This window comes from Hyperolius riggenbachi, chromosome 6 (assembly GCF_040937935.1).
Source record: "Hyperolius riggenbachi isolate aHypRig1 chromosome 6, aHypRig1.pri, whole genome shotgun sequence".
In the NCBI taxonomy this organism is placed as follows: Eukaryota; Metazoa; Chordata; class Amphibia; order Anura; family Hyperoliidae; genus Hyperolius; species Hyperolius riggenbachi.
In genome coordinates, this window is record NC_090651.1 from 235,936,195 (window position 1) to 235,958,439 (window position 22,245).

A 22,245-nucleotide genomic window follows, 5' to 3' on the forward strand; every position below is an offset into this window, starting at 1 on the left:
TTTTACCCAATCCAATAAATATACACTGAATGTTTTTTTTTTTAATCAAAGACATGTAGCAAAATAACTTTCGCGCTCAAATGTATAGGAAATGTTACTTTTTTTTGAAAAATGTCAGCACAGAAAAAAGTCATTTTTTTGCCAAAATTCATGTCTTTTTTGATGAATATAATAAAAACTAAAACTCGCAGCAGCAATCAAATAGCAGCAAAAGAAAGCTGTATTAGTGACAAGAAAAGGAGGTAAATTCCTTTAGGTGGTAGGTTGTATGACCGAGCAATAAACCGTGAAAGCTGCAGTGGTCTGAATGGAGAAAAAGGCTCTGGTCCTTAAGGGGCGAAAAGACTGTGGTCCTCAAGTGGTTAAACAAGGTGTGTATGATGATCTGCAGATCTCATAGACTATGAATGCAATTTGCAGGAACCTATCTTTGGCAGGAACAGATCTTTTGCAGATACTGATCTTTTCTGTCTGTACAGCATCTTTGTGTGCAGCATCTTGCAAAGATTTTTTCTGATGGGGAGTTCAGCTCCATAGAATAGACTGTGTAGAGTATGGCTCTCATACTACATGAAGGGTGGTAAGATTGGTCTGTGATCTTTCATTTTCCAAAGACTATAGTCTGATAGCTCATACACACATCAGACCATAGTCTTTTGGAAAATGAAAGATCACAGACCAATTTTACCCCATTCCATGTAGTATGAGAGCCATACCTACACAGTCTATTCTATGGAGCTGAACTCCCCATCAGACAGAAAGCTTTGCAAGATGCTGCACACAAAGATGCTGTAGACATTCAAAAGATCAGTATCTTCAAAAGATCTGTTCCTGCCAAAGATCCGTTCCTGCAAAATGCATTCATAGTCTATGATATCTGCACATCATCATACACACCTTGTTTAACAGACATTCATCTGCAGATCAGATCCACCAGGATGGATTTTCAGATCTGCAGATGATTGTCTGATCTGCAGATGAAAGTCAGTTAAACAAGGTGTGTATGATGATCTGCAGATCTCATAGACTATGAATGCAATTTGCAGGAATGGATATTTTGCAGATACTGATCTTTTGTGTGTGCAGCATCTTGCAAATATTTTTTTCTGATGGGAAGTTCAGCTCCATAGAAAAGACTGTGAAGGTATGGCTCTCATACTACATGAAGTGTGGTAAGATTGGTCTGTGATCTTTCATTTTCAAAAGACAATGGTCTGATGTGTGTATGTGGCCTTAGGATCATATTTACACCAACAGCATAAAAATATATAAATTGATAAAAACAGACATAAAAAAATATATAAATAAAATATATACAACCATATCGTACTTAAAGAGACTCTGTAACAAAAATATCATCCTGTTTTCTACCACCCTACAAGTTCCTAAACCTGTTCTAATGTGCTCTGGCTTACTACAGCACTTTCTACTATCACCATCTCTGTAATAAATCAACTTATCTTTCCCCTGTCGGACTTCTCGCCCTGTGTCTGGAAGGCTGCCAACTTCAGTGTTGTGGATCTGTGATGCACGCCCCCCTCCAGGCCCCCTCTATGCACACTCCTGTGTGTGTTATTTACATTAGCCAGCTTTTCTCTGCTCTCTTATCTTTTACAAGCTGGATAAATCCTCCTCTGTTGTGAAAGGATTCACATACTGAGGAATTACAGACACCGGGCAGAGCTGTCTGCAGGAAGAAACAATCAGCTTGTAATTCTTCAGTGGGTGAGAGCTGCAGGGGGAAAGAAACACACAAATGATCTCTTGAGATTCAAAAGGAATGCTGTATACAGCCTGCTTGTGTATGGATGTATTTTCTATGTGTGGACATACTGTACATCAACCTACTTCCTGTTTTGGTGGCCATTTTGTTTGTATACAAACAAACTTTTTAAAACTGTTTTTGACTACTTTTATTGCGGCGGGGAGCGGCAAAATTGTGACAGGGGAATAGGAGATGTCCCCTAACGCACTGGTATGTTTACTTTTGTGCGATTTTACCAATACAGATTCTCTTTAATGATTGCACACTGTGTGACTGTGTGATTGGTAACTCATAGGATGTTATTTATCAGTAGTTTTGGATCAAGACCACGGCCAGCCACTCAAAATGGTCATTAATGATCATTTCTGTAGGCAGAAACCTAATGTCTGCTCAAGGAGGGGATTTAATAAAGCAGGTATGCAGCAAGGAACAATTAAGTCTTAAAGGACTACTGTAGGGGGGAAAAGAGTTGAACTTACCCGGGGCTTTTAATGGTCCCTCGCAGAGATCCTGTGCCCACGCAGCCACTCACCGATGCTCCAGTCCCCGCCTCCGGTTCATCGTGTATCGTGCAGGCCCAGTACGGCTGAGTGAGGGCTTGGCCGGGCAGGCGCAGTGGTTTTCCGACTTTAAAGTCGGAAATTCCAGAAGTGAACCGGAGACAGGGACAGGAGCATCGGTGAGTGGCTGTGCCGATACAGGTTGTCTGCAGGGGACCATTAGAAGCCCCGGCTAAGTACAACTCTTTTTTCCCCCTATCCCTCTACAGTACTCCTTTAACCACTTTACCCCCGGCGGTACGAATTTCTCCGTCCCTTTTTTCCCCCCTAAAAAACCAGGGACGGAGAAATCCGTACCTTCCGCGCTACTTCCGCTGTCCGCGCTCCCGCCGCTCGTGCGCGCGCACCCGCCGCTCGTGCACGCCGCCGCCCGCTCGCCCGGGGATCAATGAACGGGAAAATCCATTCCCGTTCGCTGATCTAGCCCCTGCAATGATCTGCTGCTTCTTTCAGAAACAGCGAGATCATTGTGAATCTCCCAGCCTCCTCCTGCTTCCTGTAAGCGTCCTTCCGGACGCTTACAGGTCGCATGTAAACAAACACTCTGTGGCCATCTTGTGGCCAAATAGTAAACTACACCCTAAAAGCATTTTACATACACAAACATTACATTTACACAATAAATTAACTCATTACCTCCCACACTCCCCAATTTTTATTTTTTTTTTGTAATTAAAAAAAAAAAAAAATACAATAAAAAAAAAAAAACATAAATAGTTACCTTAGGGACTGAACTTTTTAAATATTTATGTCAAGAGGGTATAACACTGTTACTTTATAAACTGCGGGCTTGTAATTAGGGATGGATGCAAAACTGAAAAAAATGCACCTTTATTTCCAAATAAAATATTGTGGCCAAACATTGTGATAGGGACATAATTTAAATGGTTTTATAACCGGGACAAATGGGTTAATACATTTCATGGGTTTTAATTACAGTAGCATGCTTTATTTAAAAACTATAATGGCCGAAAACTGAAAAATAATAATTTTTTCCCACATTTTTTCCTATTTCCCCATTAAAACACATTTAGAATAAAATAATTCTTGGCATAATGTCCCACCTAAAGAAAGCCTAATTGGTGGCGAAAAAAACAAGATATAGTTCATTTCATTGGGATAAGTAATAATAAAGTTATAGACGAATGAATGGAAGGAGCGCTGAAAGGTGAAAATTGCTCTGGTGGTCAGGGGGTAAAACCCCTCAGTGGTGAAGTGGTTAAACATCTAATCGGATGCAGGAAAACAAAAAAAACGTCTTGCCATATAATTGGGTGTGGGCTGCCTCCTGTGTAGTTTCCATGTTGCCTAGATGAGAAAATATTGTATGTTTGTAGAGCTACCTTTGCCCACACTGATATGGGCTATGCGGATCTTTCTTTGTATGGCAGACAACTTTTTATTGTCTATGCCCTCAAAAGATTGTTTGATTGTAACTGTGAGTGTTCTGGGGATAATCATTGTACAGATACTTAGAAGCCTGTTCTATTTCACTTTCATCATGGGACATTTATATGCACACTAGGCTTCCAATCATTCTAGGTGATATTCCACCGTTGAAAATCTAGTGTGTGTAGTTTTGTCCACAGAAGGGGATGTCATTGGTTGCTGCTGAACACCACAGACTTCACAGGTTGCTTGACAAAGTCACCCTGTGTCCATTTTCTGTTAATAAAGTAAGCCTGCGAAAACATTATACTTGGTGCCCTTATAATTGCTATACTGTGCATGTCATTCCATTTTTCTTCAAAAATGCCAGCGAGAAAGAGAGAGAGAGAGTGTCATTTTTAATTTGCCAATCCGCACTGGAAAATAACTGGAAGCTGGCCAAATATTTTCTGTGCCTCACATACACTGAGGAAGGCAAATTCAAGGCACAGACTTCCTGTATGTGCATGTTCCCCATGAACAGAGTTATGAAGTCTACATACCACAATTAAGAAAACAGATAGCAGGCAAGTCTTTATTATCACCAGTGGCGTAGCTAAGAGGCCGTGGGCCTCAGTGCAAGTTTAGCATTGGGCCCCCCCAGCATGCTATAGATAACAATTGATACAACACACCAAAACCAATCAAGGACAAACACAGTGTCAGAGGTGCAAGAAGGGGGTGGGGATCAGTGTGTTATTGATCACTACTATTCAAATCATTTATAGAAGTGAATATCATCAGCACAGTACCAATAAAAAGCTAATACTGTGGTTGAGGGGTGGGCCTCGGGGGTCCCCTCTAGCCCAAGGGCCCCAATGCGGTCGCTACCTCTGCACCCCCTATTGCTCCGCCACTGATTATCGCCCATTATATCTATACATGCGTTACACATTTTTGACACCATTTCTGTACATAAGGTCTAGGTTTCTCTAATATCCTTGTGACCGCCGCCTCTGAAAACATTAGTACTGGTGTGACATACTGGTTTTTGCCCAATTCTTTAGGAGTTTGCTTAGAGAATATTCTTTGACAGAATGTTTCTTATGTTTGTTACAGCGTGAAAAGAGTGACAGTGACTCCAGCCCCTCTCATTCCAACCTGCAGGACAATCAGGATCTTCATAAAAAGTAATTGTAATTTTCTTTCATGCAAATATATAGAGATATTACTGAGAGGTATAAGCAGTTGGGAGGCACCTTACCCCAACACAATGAGAAATATCTGTTTAAAGAGGACTGGTCCTTAAAAAGGCACTGTAGTGACATATAGTAGAATGCAGAAAATTATTTGGGATACCTGCTTTCTTACAGTAATTTTTCTGGTTTCAGTATCAGAAACAGTTCCTATAGCTATATATATTGCTGTATATTGGTATGTGACCCCACCCTCATAGTGCTTAGCCTAGGCTGTTTAGCTATGCAGAATTCTCTCAGAGCATTCTGAGAGACCATTTTCACTGGGTTTGAAATGCTCAAAAAACGAACATTCCGCAGAGTTGCTCCTGACAGCAATAAAGATGTCAGTTTGTGATACATTTCAGAATGTAAATCAGGGTGAGGAAATATTTCACAATGGGCAACCACCGACTAAATAATGGATAGTGTAAATAATAAGCAATTTTAATAATTGTCATTTTTACTACAGTTCTTCTTAAGAGGGAGGTTTTGCCATAGAGCATGAGCCTGTGGGAAAGCCTGAAATGGAAGCAGGCTTTTTCCCCTGGCCTTGTACTTCTGTTGAGAGATGAGGCAGAATCTCTTTAGTATGCTTGCCAGTGACATCACTGCACCGGGAACATTATGCACCTCAGCAGCTTGCAGATGTCAGCCTTCTTCTGAAGTGTTTCAAAAAGATATTTTGCTTTGTGACAAATAAAACTTATTATTTTAAAATGTGAAACCACAGCCAGATTTTCATGTAACTGAACATTTAATCTATTGTTGTGGTAATGTAAGTGAAATCTACTTTTGAGTTTTAACATCCAAATTTTTTATTAAAAAATTGTCATGAACAGCTGCTCTGCTGCTGCATCTCATCCATGAGTTTCATCCATGAGTTTGGATTAAGAAGGGACTGCAGGGAAAGGGAGCATCATCTGATGGTCATGTGATACCATACTTCCCTGCATGCTAATATCTTACTTGACTCTACACTGTGCACTTGTTACATGTGGGTGGTCTAGGATAGCTGTGCAGGGAGCATTGCCAGAACCTGCCAGCAAGCAATCATTGAAGGCCTACTATTTATTACTTTTGTACTCTTTGAATATGTATTAAGCAAAGGCTAAATTTTAATGTTCTATATACAGTAGGTATAACATAGGTATAAAATTGTGTTTGAATTACTTAATCAAAAACTGTGTTTACCTGCACCTATTCAGTAAGGAGTTATTGGGCGAGACTCCCCAACACTGCTACTGCCTATCGAATGCGCTCTAGTGGCTGCCACGCAAGCGCTTTGAGTCCACCAGGAGATAAGTGCTATACCAATAATGGAATTATTATAACAGAGTAAACTAGACCAGTCGGCCTGGTTTATTCAGCTAGAAGGGAGGAAGAGTGATTGTGTCTTTCCAATATGAGTCGGTTTACAGTGTGTGTACTCTAATCCCTCTTGTGCTTCAGACCTGCTTTATAGCAGCAGTGACTGTGAGCATGTACAACGTTGCTGGTACTGTGCCCTTTGACAGGGCCGGGTCGAGGCAGAGGCGAGAGAGGCTCCAGCCTCAGGGCACAGTGTAGGAGGAGGCGCACAACTCACTCAGCTATCATTACCTATTTTGTTTGAAGCAGAGAGACATAAGAAAAGGGGATACATGGCAGTAACTGCAAGCCAGATAACTAGAGATTAAGGTGTTGGAGGGGGGGTTCCTCGGCCTCCTCTTATGCTGCATACACACTTGAGATAAAAGTCTCTGGAAAAGGCAAGATCACAGACCAATTATACCCCATTCCATGTAGTATGAGAGCCATACTCTACACAGTCTATTCTATGGAGCTGAATTCCCCATCAGATAAAATCTTTGCAAGATGCTGCACACAAAGATGCCCGTACACATTCAAAAGATCATTATCTGCAAAAGATCTCTTCCTGCAATAGATCCATTCCTTCAAAATGCATTCATAGTCTATGAGATCTGCAGATCATCATACACACCTTGTTTAGCAGGCAATCATCTGCAGATCATCTGCAGATCACATCCACCAGGATGGATTTTCAGATCTGCAGATGATTGCCAGATATGCAGATGAAGTCTGTTAAACAAGGTGTGTATGAGGATCTGCAGATCTCATAGACTGTGAGTGCATTTTGAAGGAATGGATCTATTGCAGGAAGAGATCTTTTGTAGATAATGATCTTTTGAATGTGTACGGGCATCTTTGTGTGCAGCATCTTGCAAAGATTTTATCTGATGTGGAGTTCACTCCATAGAATAGACTGTGTAGAGTATGGCTCTCATACTACATGGAATGGGGTAAAATTGGTCTGTGATCTTGCCTTTTCCAGAGACTTTTATCTCAAGTGTGTATGCAGCATTAGTCTAAAAGCAATCAGTGTGTGACGGTTGGGGTTGGAGGGATGGAGTTGGCGCACTTTGGTGTCTCAGCCATGGGTGCTGGAGGGCCTTGTCCTGTCTCTGCCCTTCGACCAAAAAGTAAAGAACTTGCTGTCTCCGCATGACTGCTACTTTTGTCTGGATCAAAAGTCATCTGTACTTGTGTGTAAACATTTACTGTATGCAAAAAGGACCTTTTTCTCTGCAGCTACAAATCAGAGTGTAAATGTTGTGTCTGCTGTCTTATGTTGCTTTGGTAGGGAATTTGGTAGATAAACCAATGTTGCACGTGTTTGGTTACACTTTTTTTTTTTTTTGTTACAGATGCAGGCTTGGGATAGAAGAAAAGGAATGTCTGAATAAGCAGTTGCTACACAAGCTGAAGAAGCTGCAGGCAGAGTATGATGATATAGTGGAACGCAATGAAGAACTGGAGTCAATATTGGGAGAAACTCAAAATCGAACCAAAGAACAAGTAGACTATTTGGAGTGTGAGATAGCGGGGCTGCAGAGGACAGTGAGTGATCCCTGTGATATGCATCCCATATCACAGCTGCTATTCTATATGGCTTTGATGTTAGAAACCATAGGCAGTTTCCACCACATCTATGCATACACCCTTCTCTGGATTGATCAGGCCCTCATTTCAAGCCCTTTTAGTTGAAGCACATCTGACTGTAATTGGTTATATAATTAAACTGAAAGTAATACTGCTTATTATCTTATTATAAAGCCTTAGGGTTTTGGCAGGGCTATTGGTTTCACTAAACAGAATCAGATTTTAGGATCTGTTCATACAAGAAATTGCTGTACTGCTGTGAAGCTGATTTGAAACATAAGTATAAGTACCAGTTTTCTAAAAGAATCAAAAACGCTAGATAAAAGTAATTAATATATTGTATGTGCGCTCCTCTTCACTCAAAATATACAAATTCAAAATATCGCCACACTGTTCAGAATGGTTCGCCACACTATGGGTTGGTATCACCACCCTATAACTAAAATAGTAAAACAGTAGTGCTGCGCTCAACATACAACAGTGTTTCCTTATAATATAGCTCAACAGTCTTTAGTGTCCTCGAGCATTCACATAAATCACTTCACCATCTGCAACAGAACAATAGTCCAGTCTTAAGTGTATATGCAGCTCTTCCTCCAATTATAAGCAATAGAATACGCTCACCAGAACTCGTGGCTGATTAGTTATAGTCAGCAGTAATCATTTGTAGTACTTCTGTGCCTCCTGGCCTCCCAGACCTCAGCAGTTAGATACTCGGAAATAAGCAGAAAAAACAGACATAGCGTAATCTCGTTTGTGATCAGATCACCGTGAATTCCACTGCACACTGTGTCAAACACCTCCACCACACTATGCAGTAATTTTCCCCTGTGTAACAAAGGCTATGTGATCTGCTCACCAGATAGCTTGGCTGATCATATAAAACCAGCAATCACGCTTTGCAACATCACTGTAAAGCGTGATTGCTGGTTTTATATGATCAGCCAAGCTATCTGGTGAGCAGATTACATAGCCTTTGTTACACAGGGGAAAATTACTGCATAGTGTGGTGGAGGTGTTTGACACAGTGTGCAGTGGAATTCACGGTGATCTGATCACAAACGAGATTACGCTATGTCTGTTTTTTCTGCTTATTTCCGAGTATCTAACTGCTGAGGTCTGTAAAAGCCAGGAGGCACAGAAGTACTACATATGATTACTGCTGACTATAACTAATCAGCCACGAGTTCTGGTGAGCGTATTCTATTGCTTATAATTGGAGGAAGAGCCGCATATACACTTAAGACTGGACTATTGTTCTGTTGCAGATGGTGAAGTGATTTATGTGAATGCTCGAGGACACTAAAGACTGTTGAGCTATATTATAAGGAAACACTGTTGTATGTTGAGCGCAGCACTACTGTTTTACTATGCTAGATAAAAGTACTTTTTTGTTATTTAGAGGGAAACTAAACTCCTGTATCATTATATATAATTAGTTTGAGTGTGTGATACCCTAATCCTGAGGTTTCTTTATTTTGTGTCTTTACACTCAGTTTTCAAAAGCCATTCCTTCCTGTGTAAACCGTGTTAGTCATTAAGGCCTCATCTACACTATACGTGTATTTTGGCAACGCGTATGCTGTGCAACACGCAAGAGCATAAACTGCACAGTCTTTGACGATGCAAGATCGCACTTTTGCACATTTTTGCTAAAACGCAACTCTGATGCATTCACTGTAGTGAACGGGATCAGCAGTGCAATGCATGGCAATGCAGATTGCGTGTGTTGCCTTTGCGTGCCCATCTGCGCTAGTGTCAAGAAGGCCTTAAGTCTTGTGCACATGCTGGATAAAACTGCCGAGATGCTCGTTTGAGGCCATCTTGGATGAGAATCTAGTGTTTACAGCAGCCCCATGACTTATTGCTGAATAAATGACCTCGAACTAAAGCATTGACTTATTGTGTTCCCTGCCCACTCTATTGCCACACATTTACCCTCTTTCAATTTCCACAGAGCAGCATGTCTGTACAACACTCATTCCCAAAATTGTCACCCTGATGATCAATTACTAATCATTCGGGCCCTGCTGACCCTAATGTTAAGCGTGTTTAAAAATGAATTTGTGTCTCTAAAGCATTACAGAGTTAAAAAAGAGTAAGATGCTGTACTGTCTTTCATATAATTTGTTGGAAAACAATATAGTTGAATGGCATGAATACACTCTGCAGCTCTGGTCAGTAAGGTTAGATGGCAATGTGCATTAGCAAAGCAATGTTCCCCAGGGTATGCAGAACATGGCAGATTCTAGATCAGGTGACAGAATGTTTAGATCTGCTTTGTTTTAAATGCAGTCAAGGCAATTCAGTTATTTCTCCACTAGATGGAGTTGTGTGTTGCCATAGATTCAGACAAGTAGACAATTGAGAGAAAAGAGTCTGGCTGGTGGGGGACTTGTGAAAGGAATGTGGTTACCTAGCAAACACAAACACTGTAGTGTGACAAGATTGTGTTTACTGCCTCTGCAGGAAGCCTGGCAAGGAGACATGGACACTTTCTGTCTCCTTATCATTGCTGTTTAGCTTTTGATGTTTTTTTTTCTGCCTGTTTTTCCATTCTTTGTGTTTTGTCTTCAGAAAAAAATCAGAAAATGGGATCATGTCAGTTTATTTGGTGATGAGTATGTAACTTGACGTTTTCTGAGCATGCAGTTCTGCAAACTGATTACTTTCTTGCCCTGTCTTCACTTAACAGATTATGTATTTGGAATCGGAGCTGACGGAACTTGCGGAGCAGCGTGAAGCGAAGGAGGAAGCCAGCGCTACGGATGGAGCGAGCAAAGATGCAGGCAAGATGTCAGCAATGCAGCAGGTCAGATGTGACATATTACATGAAGCCTCCTGATTATGTCATCTGTCATTCCACAAAAACTAACAGTGCAATTCTATGAGACAGTGACACAAGTTCTGCTGGGTTTTACTTGCAGTGATACTCCTCTGTTTTTTGTTTTTTTTTTTGTGCGTTTTCTTTTTGGTTGGTTGGTTGTTTTTTATGTCTGTCAATCTTATTTAGGTCTACATGCATGCACTGTATCAGGCTTGATATTGTAATAGAACTCTATGTTTCACAATCAAAAAAGAAATATGGAAAGAAAAGGACATGAGATATAAAGACTGTTTATTGGTTCTCTTGGCTACAACAATCATTCATTTATGGAATAATTAAAGGAAATGTATTTTTGTTATTTATTATTCATTTATTTTATAAACCCGCATCCTATACTAGATCAGTTGTTTTGTGTATCATATAACATTGTATAGTTAATACCGTACACATAGAGGACCTTCAAAGGTATGTATATAAGGAACAAGGGATACATTGTGCATTAGAATAGCTGAGCACCAATTTGGAACCATTGAGAATCACAGACACCTTAGCACTTCAGTGAATCAGGCCACAACACGCGAGATAGGAAGATGCATGTGCTTAAAGATGATCTCAGATGTACAAACAGATTCTGAATACAAGTTCACGTAAACCTTTCAGCATGCTGACAGAGGGTTGGCATTATGACAGGGTCTTTATAAGAATTATTATGAATACAGTGACACAAACCTGCTGGACTCCTAACACCCAGGGCTGGCACTACCATATGGGCAACCTGGGGAATTGCTCCAGACCACCCCTCAATTGCTTGGGGTCCCCGCAGAGTGTTCAGCAGAGTAGGGACTTACCTGCCCGGTGGGCGCGCTCCTTGTGCTCCTGTTCTGATCCACCACAGGCTGCATCTTCTCTGTCACCTGTGGCATGTTATTATGCATGTCATAGAGGAGAGGCGCCCCTGTGAGGATGAAGACAGCAGCGCGCGTAGCCACAGATCAATAGAGGAGAGCGCCCGCTTGGACAGGTATGACGTTACTCTGCCAAAGCCTCTGCAGGGGTCCTGGGGGACACAATAGAAAAAAGAAAAAATACTGGTATAAAGCACCACAGCAAATTACGTCCAACACACGATTTTTATTGCACAAAAATTGGGACACATGTGTGCTCTAGCACCACTGAGTATTGCACATATACATGACAATTAAAACTGTTAACACAGACACAGACAATTAAAACCTGAGTTGCCACCTGGGTCATTTTACGCATATCCAATCATACACAAAAGGCTATTGGACCATATGCACTTTTGGTTGAGCTCCCTGTATTTTTATACATATATGCCAGTCTGTCTATTGTACGGCGTACAATCGCCTGTTTAGCATGCGGTTAGTTGGCAAGCAAGTAGTGGGGGACACAGTTAAGGTGACCAGGGGAAGGGGGGGGGGGGTGACAGCTGGCTTGGGGTGCTTGGGGGAATTGGGCAGCAACAAAGACCCCCCCACACAATTCTGGAAAGAGGGCAGGTTTCTTGTGGGGGTGGGGCTGAATTAATTTTGCCCGGGAGCCATATTGTTACTAGATAATGCTAACACCCCACTGCTAAAGTCCCCGGGACATTTGTCATTGACATGTCTGCCTTCTGTTCACAATACAGTCATTTGTTCTCTTTATGTAACACAGTCAGCTTGGAATGACGGAATTCTTCATCTGGGCTATGTCCGGTCACATGACCACATATTTCAAACAGCATTTTTAGCTGCAGATGCATTGTTTGGCTGAAAAATTCTTTCCGCCCTATCTGATAGTATACAGAGATCTGTGCCTAGAGCTGGACTAACTGCTAACTAGAAGATGTCACTTTATAACACACGTACACAATTACAGCAGAGGTCATGAACACACCTTAAAGATGTATTTGTTCCTATGTTTCATCAGGACATGCAAAAGCAAGATTAGACTTGATTATTATAAATAATCAGATAAACAGGAAGCATTGTATACAATATTCATGTCCTTGTCAGGAGTCTAGGTGTTTTCTTGTCTGGTGGATCACTGATACACCTGGTATCAAAATACACATTTACGTGTCCATTTTTATGCCATTAGCTCTGCGCCTGTGTTAGGGCTGTTGCATGATCGGATCATAAATAATTAAATCTGACTGATCATTTCATGTCTCCAAGGAGTCGTAAATGTAGTGTGCTTATTTGGTCTTTTGGGGCATTTTTTATATTCTGTACACAAAATAATTAATGTATTGTAATGGTTGTGGGACGCTGTCCACCATTACAAGGTGCAGTCTTCTCCTATTTCAGGGGTTGCATTGGCAAACATTCATATCATTATTTTTAAAACTGTTTGCCATCTATTACTAAAGGTAAGAGAGGAGATGTATATCGGTAATAACAGTGAAAAAGAGGCACCCAAAGGTAGTAAAATGTTTTAAAACCTATTAAATAAATGAGAGGTGACTTACTTTAGAGATGACACACAGAACTCTGTGAAATCTGGAAATTTTAATTCAGCAACGCTTTATATGAGTACACAAAACGCATTGTCCTAGTGCAAATTAAAATTTCCAGATTCCACAAAGTTCTTTGTCTTTTCTTTGAGGTAAGCCACCTCTCATTTATTTATTTAATTGGGTTTAATACATTTTATTACCTTTGGGCACCTCTTTCTTCTTGTTATCTTTTCACCTTCATTGGAGGACGGCAACCCTGCTTGCACACTTGGGTGCCGTCCATAGAGTTCCCCCTGTTTTCATCAAGAGTGCGATCACACGAAGAGAGACACTGATACCCATGTGGAGACGGTTGTGCTCTCCATCTGCCTTATTGGTTGGTTGCCCTTATTTTGTGAGTACCAATTCCTGATCTGCTTTCCTTTTACTACACTCTAACCTTCTACACCATCTGGGCTCCCATTGTCTTTGTGTTGATTTTTCTGAAGTTACAGTCACACCTAAAGCATATAGCGGTAGTACATAAAAAAAATAATAATCTGTGACCTGAAATGCAGCTGCTTATACTGGATTATGTTACTTTTGAATGAACTCGTTATTTTCAGTGACCGCTTTTTTTTGTTTGTTTTGTTTTTTGTCGTCCTTTGAATTTGTGAACTTATTTCTTCCATTTAGAACCTTCATGTAAATTTCTGTTTCACCGTTGTGCTTTTTCCTTCCTATCAGGAACTAAATGAAATAAAGCCAATGCTGAAAGGTGTGCAGGACAACCTGCAGAGGGCAGAGCAGGAGAATAACATGCTGCGCTCAAGAAATGACCAACTGGAGAAAGAAAAACATTTGCAAGACAGAAAGGTGACCTGCACACTATTAAACATCATGCTTGCTGCATTGTCACATGACTTAAGGGAGTCACTCCACCCAAAACTGATATTTTGGTTGTGAACGCACAGTGGTGAACTAGTTTCTTATCATTAAGGCTAGGTCCACAGTGGGCATTGTGTTCCCTGTAACAGGATGAACACAATGCAACGGGTCGCATACAGTGAGGTATACAATCAATGAAAATTATGGTTCACTGGTACTGTTAATGCATGCGTTTTGCGATAACACACTGCATGCAGTGTGTTACAATGTGGCACGCCATTATACAGCAACCCAACACACAGAAGGGAGATTACCGTGCATTACTGCGGTAATCCCCGAAGGCTACCGCAGCGATCCAGCAATGCCAGTTTCTAAAGGATGACTCCTTTTTCTTAAAAAAAAATAATGAAAAATGAGTGTATAGATCAGGATAAAGCTGCTTACTTAGGAGATGAAAATCTTTGGAAAATGAAGCATCATTCGAACGATGTTGTACCCAGGCAAACAATAAATTCATGCTAAAGACCCAAGAAATGCTTTTGTAGTCCATTTACTTTCCTCTTCTTCACACTTGCACTGTTTGGAAAACCGTTCACAAATATGGCCTGGTGCACACAGAGCGGTTTTTGAAGCGATCTGCAAACCGCTTCCACCTGTGAAAACGCTTGGCTAATGTATTTCAATGGGATGGTGCACACCAGCGGTTTGAGGTTTTTAGCAAATTGCAAACGTGGGTCCTGCAGTACTTTTGCAGTTTGCAGAAGCATTTCTGCCTCAATGTAAAGTATAGGAAAAGCTCAAACCGCTCTGGAAAACGCTAGATCAGAGCGGTTTTGCCAGGCGTTTTTGTTACAGAAGCTGTTCAGTAACAGCTTTTACTGTAACAATATTTGTAATCTGCTACACAAAGACGCCCAGCATGTTTAGAAAACGTCTCTAAACATGCCTAGAATCGCTCTGAAATCTGCTCCAAAAACCTCTAGCGGTTTGAGGATCTGCTAGCGGTTTTGGTGTGCACTGGGCCTATCTGATGATCTCATACTCACCTTCTGGAAAGGGTAATCGTCATAATCTGCCGGGATGAATTTAACAGATTGAGAGACAAGCCTCTTTCGTCATGATCTTTTTTAGGTTATTAAGAACATTCTTTATAAAGATTATCTGCCGTTCGGTTGTTGATAGTCTGTTTTAAAAGACTTTAATCTCACGTGTGTACGCAACAATCACTCACTACAGTATGTTCTCATAGAAATAACAGTCAGCAGTCAAATGCTGAGAATACGAAAGGTAGCAGCTTGTGGAAAGACCCTGCATTGCAGCAATAGTCATTTCTTGTGGATCTTCAGGATAATGCTATGCAGGGCCGGATTTCTGGCAAGGCCAAATAGGCCATGGCCTAGGGCACCAGAATTTCAGGCTTGTTTAGGGCGTGAGATGGGTCACTGGTGGGGGGGCAGTAAAGCTGTTCTATGCAGCCATCCCAATCTACACGGTCAGCTTTAACCTTTAAACTCTGTCCTGTATCTGTGTCATCCCTACAAGACCTGTAATCTCTCTTTCAGGTACACTTCAGCCTAACTTTAATGGTGACACGATGGGTACATCATTAATGAAGTGGCAAGCATAACATAAAAGTTCTTAAGGGAAACATAACTTATAATCTATATGCGTATTGCTAAAAATGCTAGGATCTGTGACCTTAGTGATGGAAGCTAAGGCAAATTCTTATTGTGACACACATAGAGATAACGACCGTACAGACGATAAAGCTGGCCTTGGACAGTAAAAATTACAAATCCAGCCCTGATGCTATGTGTAACATTAATGCTTCTCATTGCAGGTCTCACAGCTGACAGAGCAGTGTAAGAAGCTGAAGTTGGAAGTTAGTGAAAGAAAATCTGGCAATGAGGTGGACACAAATAAACTCATAAGAGAGGTGATCAAGGATTCAGAAAAGGAAAAACAGAGGTAAGTGTTCATAGGCCCACATACCTGTAGTTGTGTTTTCCTGAATGAAGTGTACAGAGCGTATTTCAGATAACAAAAACACTGCCCAGATTCTTCAACAGAGCTCAGCAAAGCTTCTGTTTGGGTGAGTCCTCAGTTCACTCCAATTTTCTAGAACCTTATTCCCTGTTAAAATCAATGCCAGTCCTGCTGATCTCTTTGGCAGCAGTAGTGTCTGAATCATACACCTGAAACAAGCATGCGGCTAATCTTGTCAGATTTTTGTCAGAAACATCTGATCTACATGCTTGTTTGGGGTCTATGGCTAAAAGTATTAGAGGCAAATGATCAGCAGGAAAGCCTGGCAACTTGCATTGTTCACAAGGAAATAAATATGGCAGCCTCCATATCCTTCTCTCTTCAAATACATGGGGGGGGGGGGGGTCACTCACCTTGGGCTTCTTCCAGCCCCAGAAGTCTGTTAGTCAGGTTTTTTCCCCCAGCTGTATCCTTTAAGCACAGTGAAAGAAGTACTGTCCCATTTGTATGACCAGGGCTGTATTTCTGTAAAGGCCACAAAGGTCCGGGCCTTGGGCGTCTACAGCCCCCGGGGGCACCTGGATATGAAAGAGGGGCTGCTACATATAAAAGAGGAGGCTGAAAATGAGAAGCAACATATGAAAAGGGGTACTGATGCTCAAGGAAGCTGTTCATGAAAGAAAGGGGCTGCTGTACAGGGCTCTTTCACACCAGAGCCCATTTGCTGCGTTTTAACGCAAAGTCGAAACTGTGCATTAGCCAAAGTAAAATGAAACTCCATAGACTTTCATTTTACCTTTCACACCCGACGTTGCGGTACGACGCACCCGGAAGCTTTTAATCGTCGGGAGCCGGCGTTGTCCCGTCAGGTGAATTAATAGCTACCGCCGCTTCGCACCACAGCATCCCAAGGACACGCCGCAGGCTATTCAGCGCCTCCAGAAGAATGGCTCCTGCACGCGTTGTCTGATGTGAAAGAGCCCACATGGATGATACACATGGAAGAGAGGGAGGACAGGGCATGGGAGGGGCACTGCTGCACAATAAAGGGAAGCCACGCAACATACTTGGCCTAGGGGCCAAAAAAGTATAAATCCGGCCTTGTGTACGACACAACTATTTCTTATTCAGTGACTGTTCTGGAAATGTATGGAGTCCAGTGCACGCTCTGTGGTGATCATCCTCCATGGATTAGTCCATAATATTTGCTGGAGCTGAAATCCTGCAAATTGCAGAACTGATAGCTGAACGGCTGTCATTAAAAGTGTCTAAAGAAAATGTGCACTCATTTGTATCCAAAACATTTAGTTCATGGAATCATATGCAAGTCCGGCCTCAACATCAGAAATATCAAGAAATCTCCCAACATCATTGTTTCCTGCACAGGGGTTGGTGTTCTGCTTTTTGCAGCGTCCAATCCCAGTACTTAAGCTGAAACACAGAACTACATTGATTTTCAAAAGTATTTGGCCCCCTTGAAGTTTTCCACGTTTTGTCATATTACTGCCACAAACATGAATCGATTTTATTGAAATTCCACATGAAAGACCAATACAAAGTGGTGTACATGTGAGAAGTGGAACGAAAATCATACATGATTCCAAACCTTTAAAAAAAAAAAAAAAACTGCAAAGAGGGGTGTGCGTAATTATTCAGCCCCCTGAGTCAATACTTTGTAGAACCACCTTTTGCTGCAATTACAGCTGCCAGTCTTTTAGGGTATGTCTCTACCAGCTTTGCACATCTAGAGACTGAAATCCTTGCCCATTCTTCTTTGCAAAACAGCTCCAGCTCAGTCAGATTAGATGGACAGCGTTTGTGAACAGCAGTTTTCAAATCTTGCAAATGATTCTCGATTGGATTTAGATTTGGACTTTGACTGGGCCATTCTAACACATGGATATGTTTTGTTTTAAACCATTCCATTGTTTCCCTGGCTTTATGTTTAGGGTCGTTGTGCTGCTGAAAGGTGAACCTCCGTCCCAGTCTCAAGTCTTTTGCAGACCAATACAAAGTGGTGTACACGTGAGAAGTGGAACGAAAATCGTGCATGATTCCAAACATTTTTTACACATAAATAACTGCAAAGTGTGTGTGTGTGTGTGTGTGTGTGTGTGTGTGGGAGGGGGGGGGGGGGGGTGCGTAATTATTCAACCCCTTGAGTCAATACCTTGTACAACCACCTTTTTTTGCTGCAATTACAGCTGCAAGTCTTTTAGGGTATGTCTCTACCAGCTTTGCACATCTAGAGACTGAAATCCTTGCCCATTCTTCTTTGCAAAACAACTCTAGCTCAGTCAGATTAGATAGACAGCGTTTGTGAACAGCAGATTTCAGATCTTGCCGCAGATTCTTGATTGGATTTAGATCTGTGCTTTGACTGGGCCATTCTAACACATGAATATGTTTTGTTTTAAACCATTCCAATGTTGCCCTGGCTTTATGTTTCGGGCCATTGTCCTGCTGGCAGGTTAACCTCCGCCCCAGTCTCAAGTCTTATGCAGTCTCCAAGAGGTTTTCTTCCAAGATTTCCCTGTATTTGGCTCCATCCATCTTCCCATCAACTCTTACCAACTTCACTGTCCCTGCTGAAGAGAAGCACCCCCAGCGCATGATGCTGCCACCACTATATTTGACAGTGGGGATGGTGTGTTCAGAGTGATGTGCAGTGTTAGTTTTCCGCCACACATAGGGCTTGATTCACAAAGCGGTGCTAACTGTTAGCATGCCTGTGAAAACCCCCTTAGCACGTCTAAACGAGCTTTTCGCACGCAAAACTTTATGCGCGGAAAACTTTACGCGCGCACTGCACAGAGCGCAGGGCGCTCCGCAGGAAGTGCCCATTAAAGCCTATGGGACTTAGCGCGCGCAAAACTTTGCGTGCGATCTGATTGAGAAAACCGGTGCTAACCTACTTACCACCCTGGTTAGCGCGCACAAAGACTTTAGACGTGCTAAGTAGGTTAGCACCGCATAGTGCATCAAGCCCATAGTGTTTTGCATTTTGCCCAAAAAGTTCAATTTTGGTCTCATCGGACAGAGCACCTTCTTCCACATGTTTGCTGTGTCCCCCACATGGCTTATGGCAAACTGCAAACGGGACTTATTATGCTTTTCTGTTAACAATGGCTTTCTTCTTGCCAGTCTTCCATAAAGGCCAACTTTGTGCAATGCACAACTAATAGTTGTCCTATGGACAGATTCCCCCACCTGAGCTGTAGATCTCTGCAGCCCATCCAGAGTCACCATGGGCCTCTTGACTGTATTTATGATCAGCGCTCAGCCTGTTCGGCCTGTGAGTTTAGGTGGACGGCCTTGTCTTGGTAGGTTTACAGTTGTGCCATACTCCTTCCATTTCTGAATGATCGCTTGAACAGTGCTTCGTGGGATGTTCAAGGCTTTGGAAATCTTTTTGTAGCCTAAGCCTGCATTAAATTTCTCAATAACTTTATCCCTGAACTGTCTGGTGTTTTCTTCGGACTTCATGGTGTTGTTGTTCCCAATATTCTCTTAATCCATACATTAGAACAAATATGTGCAGATTTGACCAAGAGACAAATTTTATCTCTAATCGAATCTGATTAGGGATAAATTTGTCTCTAATCAAATCTGCCCATACACTACAGGCCTGAAATCATCAGGGAATCGGCTGAGCCGCCATGTCCGCCCCGCCTCTGCCCCCAAAATGTATAAATGTATGTTGTGTAGTGCATTTATACATTACCTGTCCTGTAGCAGCTCTCCTGGTCCATCCGTCCATCCCGCGGGGTAAGCCGCATACACGCTAGCGGCGCAGTGTGTCTGACGTCAGCCGCTATGCGCCTTTGTGACGTCAGACATAGCGACGCCGGCCTGTATGCGGAACCCGGAGATGGACGGAAACCGCGTGGAGGCTGACACCGGACAGGTAATGTATAAATACACTACATACATTTATACATTGCAGCGGCGAAGGTTTCGTCGTCTCGTCGCTCGTTCGCAATTCGGCCGCCATACCGCCGCGCAACTGACCAACCAACCAACCTCGGCCCGACATTTTCCAACATGCATGATCGACTGTGCGCCCAATTTCTGTCCCGAAATTGGTCGCTTTGTCAGTCGGGCATGTACTTGGCAGCACCAATTTTCATCCAATTCGATTATAATGACTGTTATCAGTCATGATTGGTTGGTCGCCTAGTGTATGGCCCCCTTTAGACAACCTCTTAGATTACACACAGGTGCACTCTGTTTAGTCATTAGCACTCATCAGGCAATGTCTATGGGCAACTGACTGCACCCAGACCAAAGGGGGCTGAATAATTACGCAGACCCCACTTTGCAGTTTTTTTTGTTTTTTTTTAAATGTTTGGAATCATGTATGATTTCTGTTCCACTTCTCACGTGTACACAACTTTGTATTGGTCTTTCACATGGAATTCCAATAAAATTGATTCAGGTTTGTGGCAGTAATATGCAGGGCTGTGGAGTCGGAGTCGTGGAGTCGGGCAATTTTGGGTGCCTGGAGTCGGAGTCGGGAAAAAATGCACCGACTCCGACTCCTAATGAATTTGTAACTGTAATTAAAATAGAAAATATGATAAAATGTTCTATTTCCCAGTACGTCTGCTCAGACAGCACCCCTAATGAGACTTGTCTCCCTCCGAGCAACTGACAGGAAGCTGCAAAAGATTAAAAATTTGCATAACAGGCGGACAATAGTATAAATAGGCATAGTCTCTCACTCTACCTTCAGTTCTAGTTTCCTGTCCGGACGTGAAGGAGGGAGAGGTCTCAGGGTTGCCATCTGGTCAGACGACTGGGGCTTGCTGCCTGGTCTCCTGCATAGTCCGCTCCAGGGGAGAGCGGTATGATGTGGCTGGCAGCATTGAGGAGGCTTCTCCCAGCAAGGCGGCAGATTTATGCGCGCAGACGCGCGCTCCAGGAACTTCCGCTCGGAGAAACCGGAAGTCGTCACGCGGAGGCGTCCCACGTGACCAGGAAGCGCTGCAGAGCAGTTAGCGGCAGGGGCCGCGGCGGGAGCAGCGCCAGCTGAACGGAGTGCATCATGTGATTGGGGTAATTATGCAAAATACTTTGCCGACGTGTTTTAAAAGCCACCTATTTCCCATATCTCAGATGTTGGCTGAGATCATGGAGGACGCTGCAGGATCCTCTACTGCATTATCTGTGGAACCTGGCTCTGAATCCTCTCTGGCAAGTAGTCTGCGTGGCATACTGCTTAGCTATTGTCTAGTTTTTTGTTGGTGGTTTTTTGCAAGAGGATTATGTAGCTAACCTAGGCTTATTTGTTTGTTTGTATTGTAGCCTAAAAAGTCTGACAAAGTGGATAAATCGGGGTCACATTCCAGTCAAGACAAACGCTCAGACAGCAAAGTTGAAAAGAGATGTGCTATTTGCAATAATCGTGTATCCGCCAGCTCCTCTAGGAAATTATGCCAGTCCTGTACTGATAAAGTAGTAAAAAATGAGTCTCCTGCTGTGTTTAAAGACTTGATGGGGTGGATGAGAGCCGAGATGGCCACAGCTATTAAGGAAATAAAAGACTCTGCTATGGCTTCCTCTTCTGCAGCCGATGCTGCTGCCTCATCTGTCACTCTGCCTCTAATTAATCCGGTTGCTAAAATTGTCTCTGATGCACCTCCTGCCTCTCTCCCACCAGTCTCCTGAGCAGGCTCTCTTGTTAGTTTACCTCTCCCTATCGGTTCTAAGAGGAAAAGAACTGAGGATGTAATTGAATCCGATTTATCGGAGGGGGAGATTTCTTCTCTTGAACAAATTTCAGAAGAGGAAATTGGGGAAAAAGGAGATAAGTCCCAGAAATTTGCCTTCTCCCCAGAGCTGATGAAAGACTTTATTTCTGCCTTACATAGCACCATGGGTACTAAAACTGAGCAGAAATCCTTGACACCCCTCGACCAGATGTACGAGAGTTTGGCGGACCCCCAGTCACATTTCATTTTTGTCCATTCCTCTCTCAAGTCTATGATTAAGAAGGAATGGGACACGCCTGAGAAGAGGGCCTTTTGGCCACGTTCTATGTCCAAACGTTATCCTTTCAGTCCCGAAGATTCGGGGTTTTGGGGTCCTCCACCAAAGCTTGACCCATCATTATCTAGGGTGTCAAGGAAGACTGACCTATTATTTGAAGATTTTGGGAATCTTAAAGATCCCATCGATACAAAGATGGACAACATCCTACGTAGAGCCTGGGAGTCTTCCTCTCTGACCTT

At 42.5% G+C, this 22,245-nt stretch overlaps 1 protein-coding gene across 6 annotated transcripts in view; it reads left to right on the plus strand.

Annotated features, from left to right (window-relative positions):
* The window catches only part of CCDC30 (coiled-coil domain containing 30), a 113,931-nt gene that overhangs the window by 45,320 nt on the left and 46,366 nt on the right, over nucleotides 1-22,245 (plus strand). For all 6 annotated transcript variants that reach the window (XR_011022114.1, XM_068240551.1, XM_068240549.1 and 3 more), the window contains 5 exons: nucleotides 4,813-4,883; nucleotides 7,637-7,829; nucleotides 10,567-10,683; nucleotides 13,886-14,014; nucleotides 15,867-15,994. Coding sequence is in view for 5 of the 6 variants with exons in the window: in XM_068240551.1 (XP_068096652.1) it covers nucleotides 4,813-4,883; nucleotides 7,637-7,829; nucleotides 10,567-10,683; nucleotides 13,886-14,014; nucleotides 15,867-15,994 (638 nt within the window). In the remaining variant the exon portion in view is untranslated. The remainder of the gene's footprint in view (nucleotides 1-4,812; nucleotides 4,884-7,636; nucleotides 7,830-10,566; nucleotides 10,684-13,885; nucleotides 14,015-15,866; nucleotides 15,995-22,245) is intronic.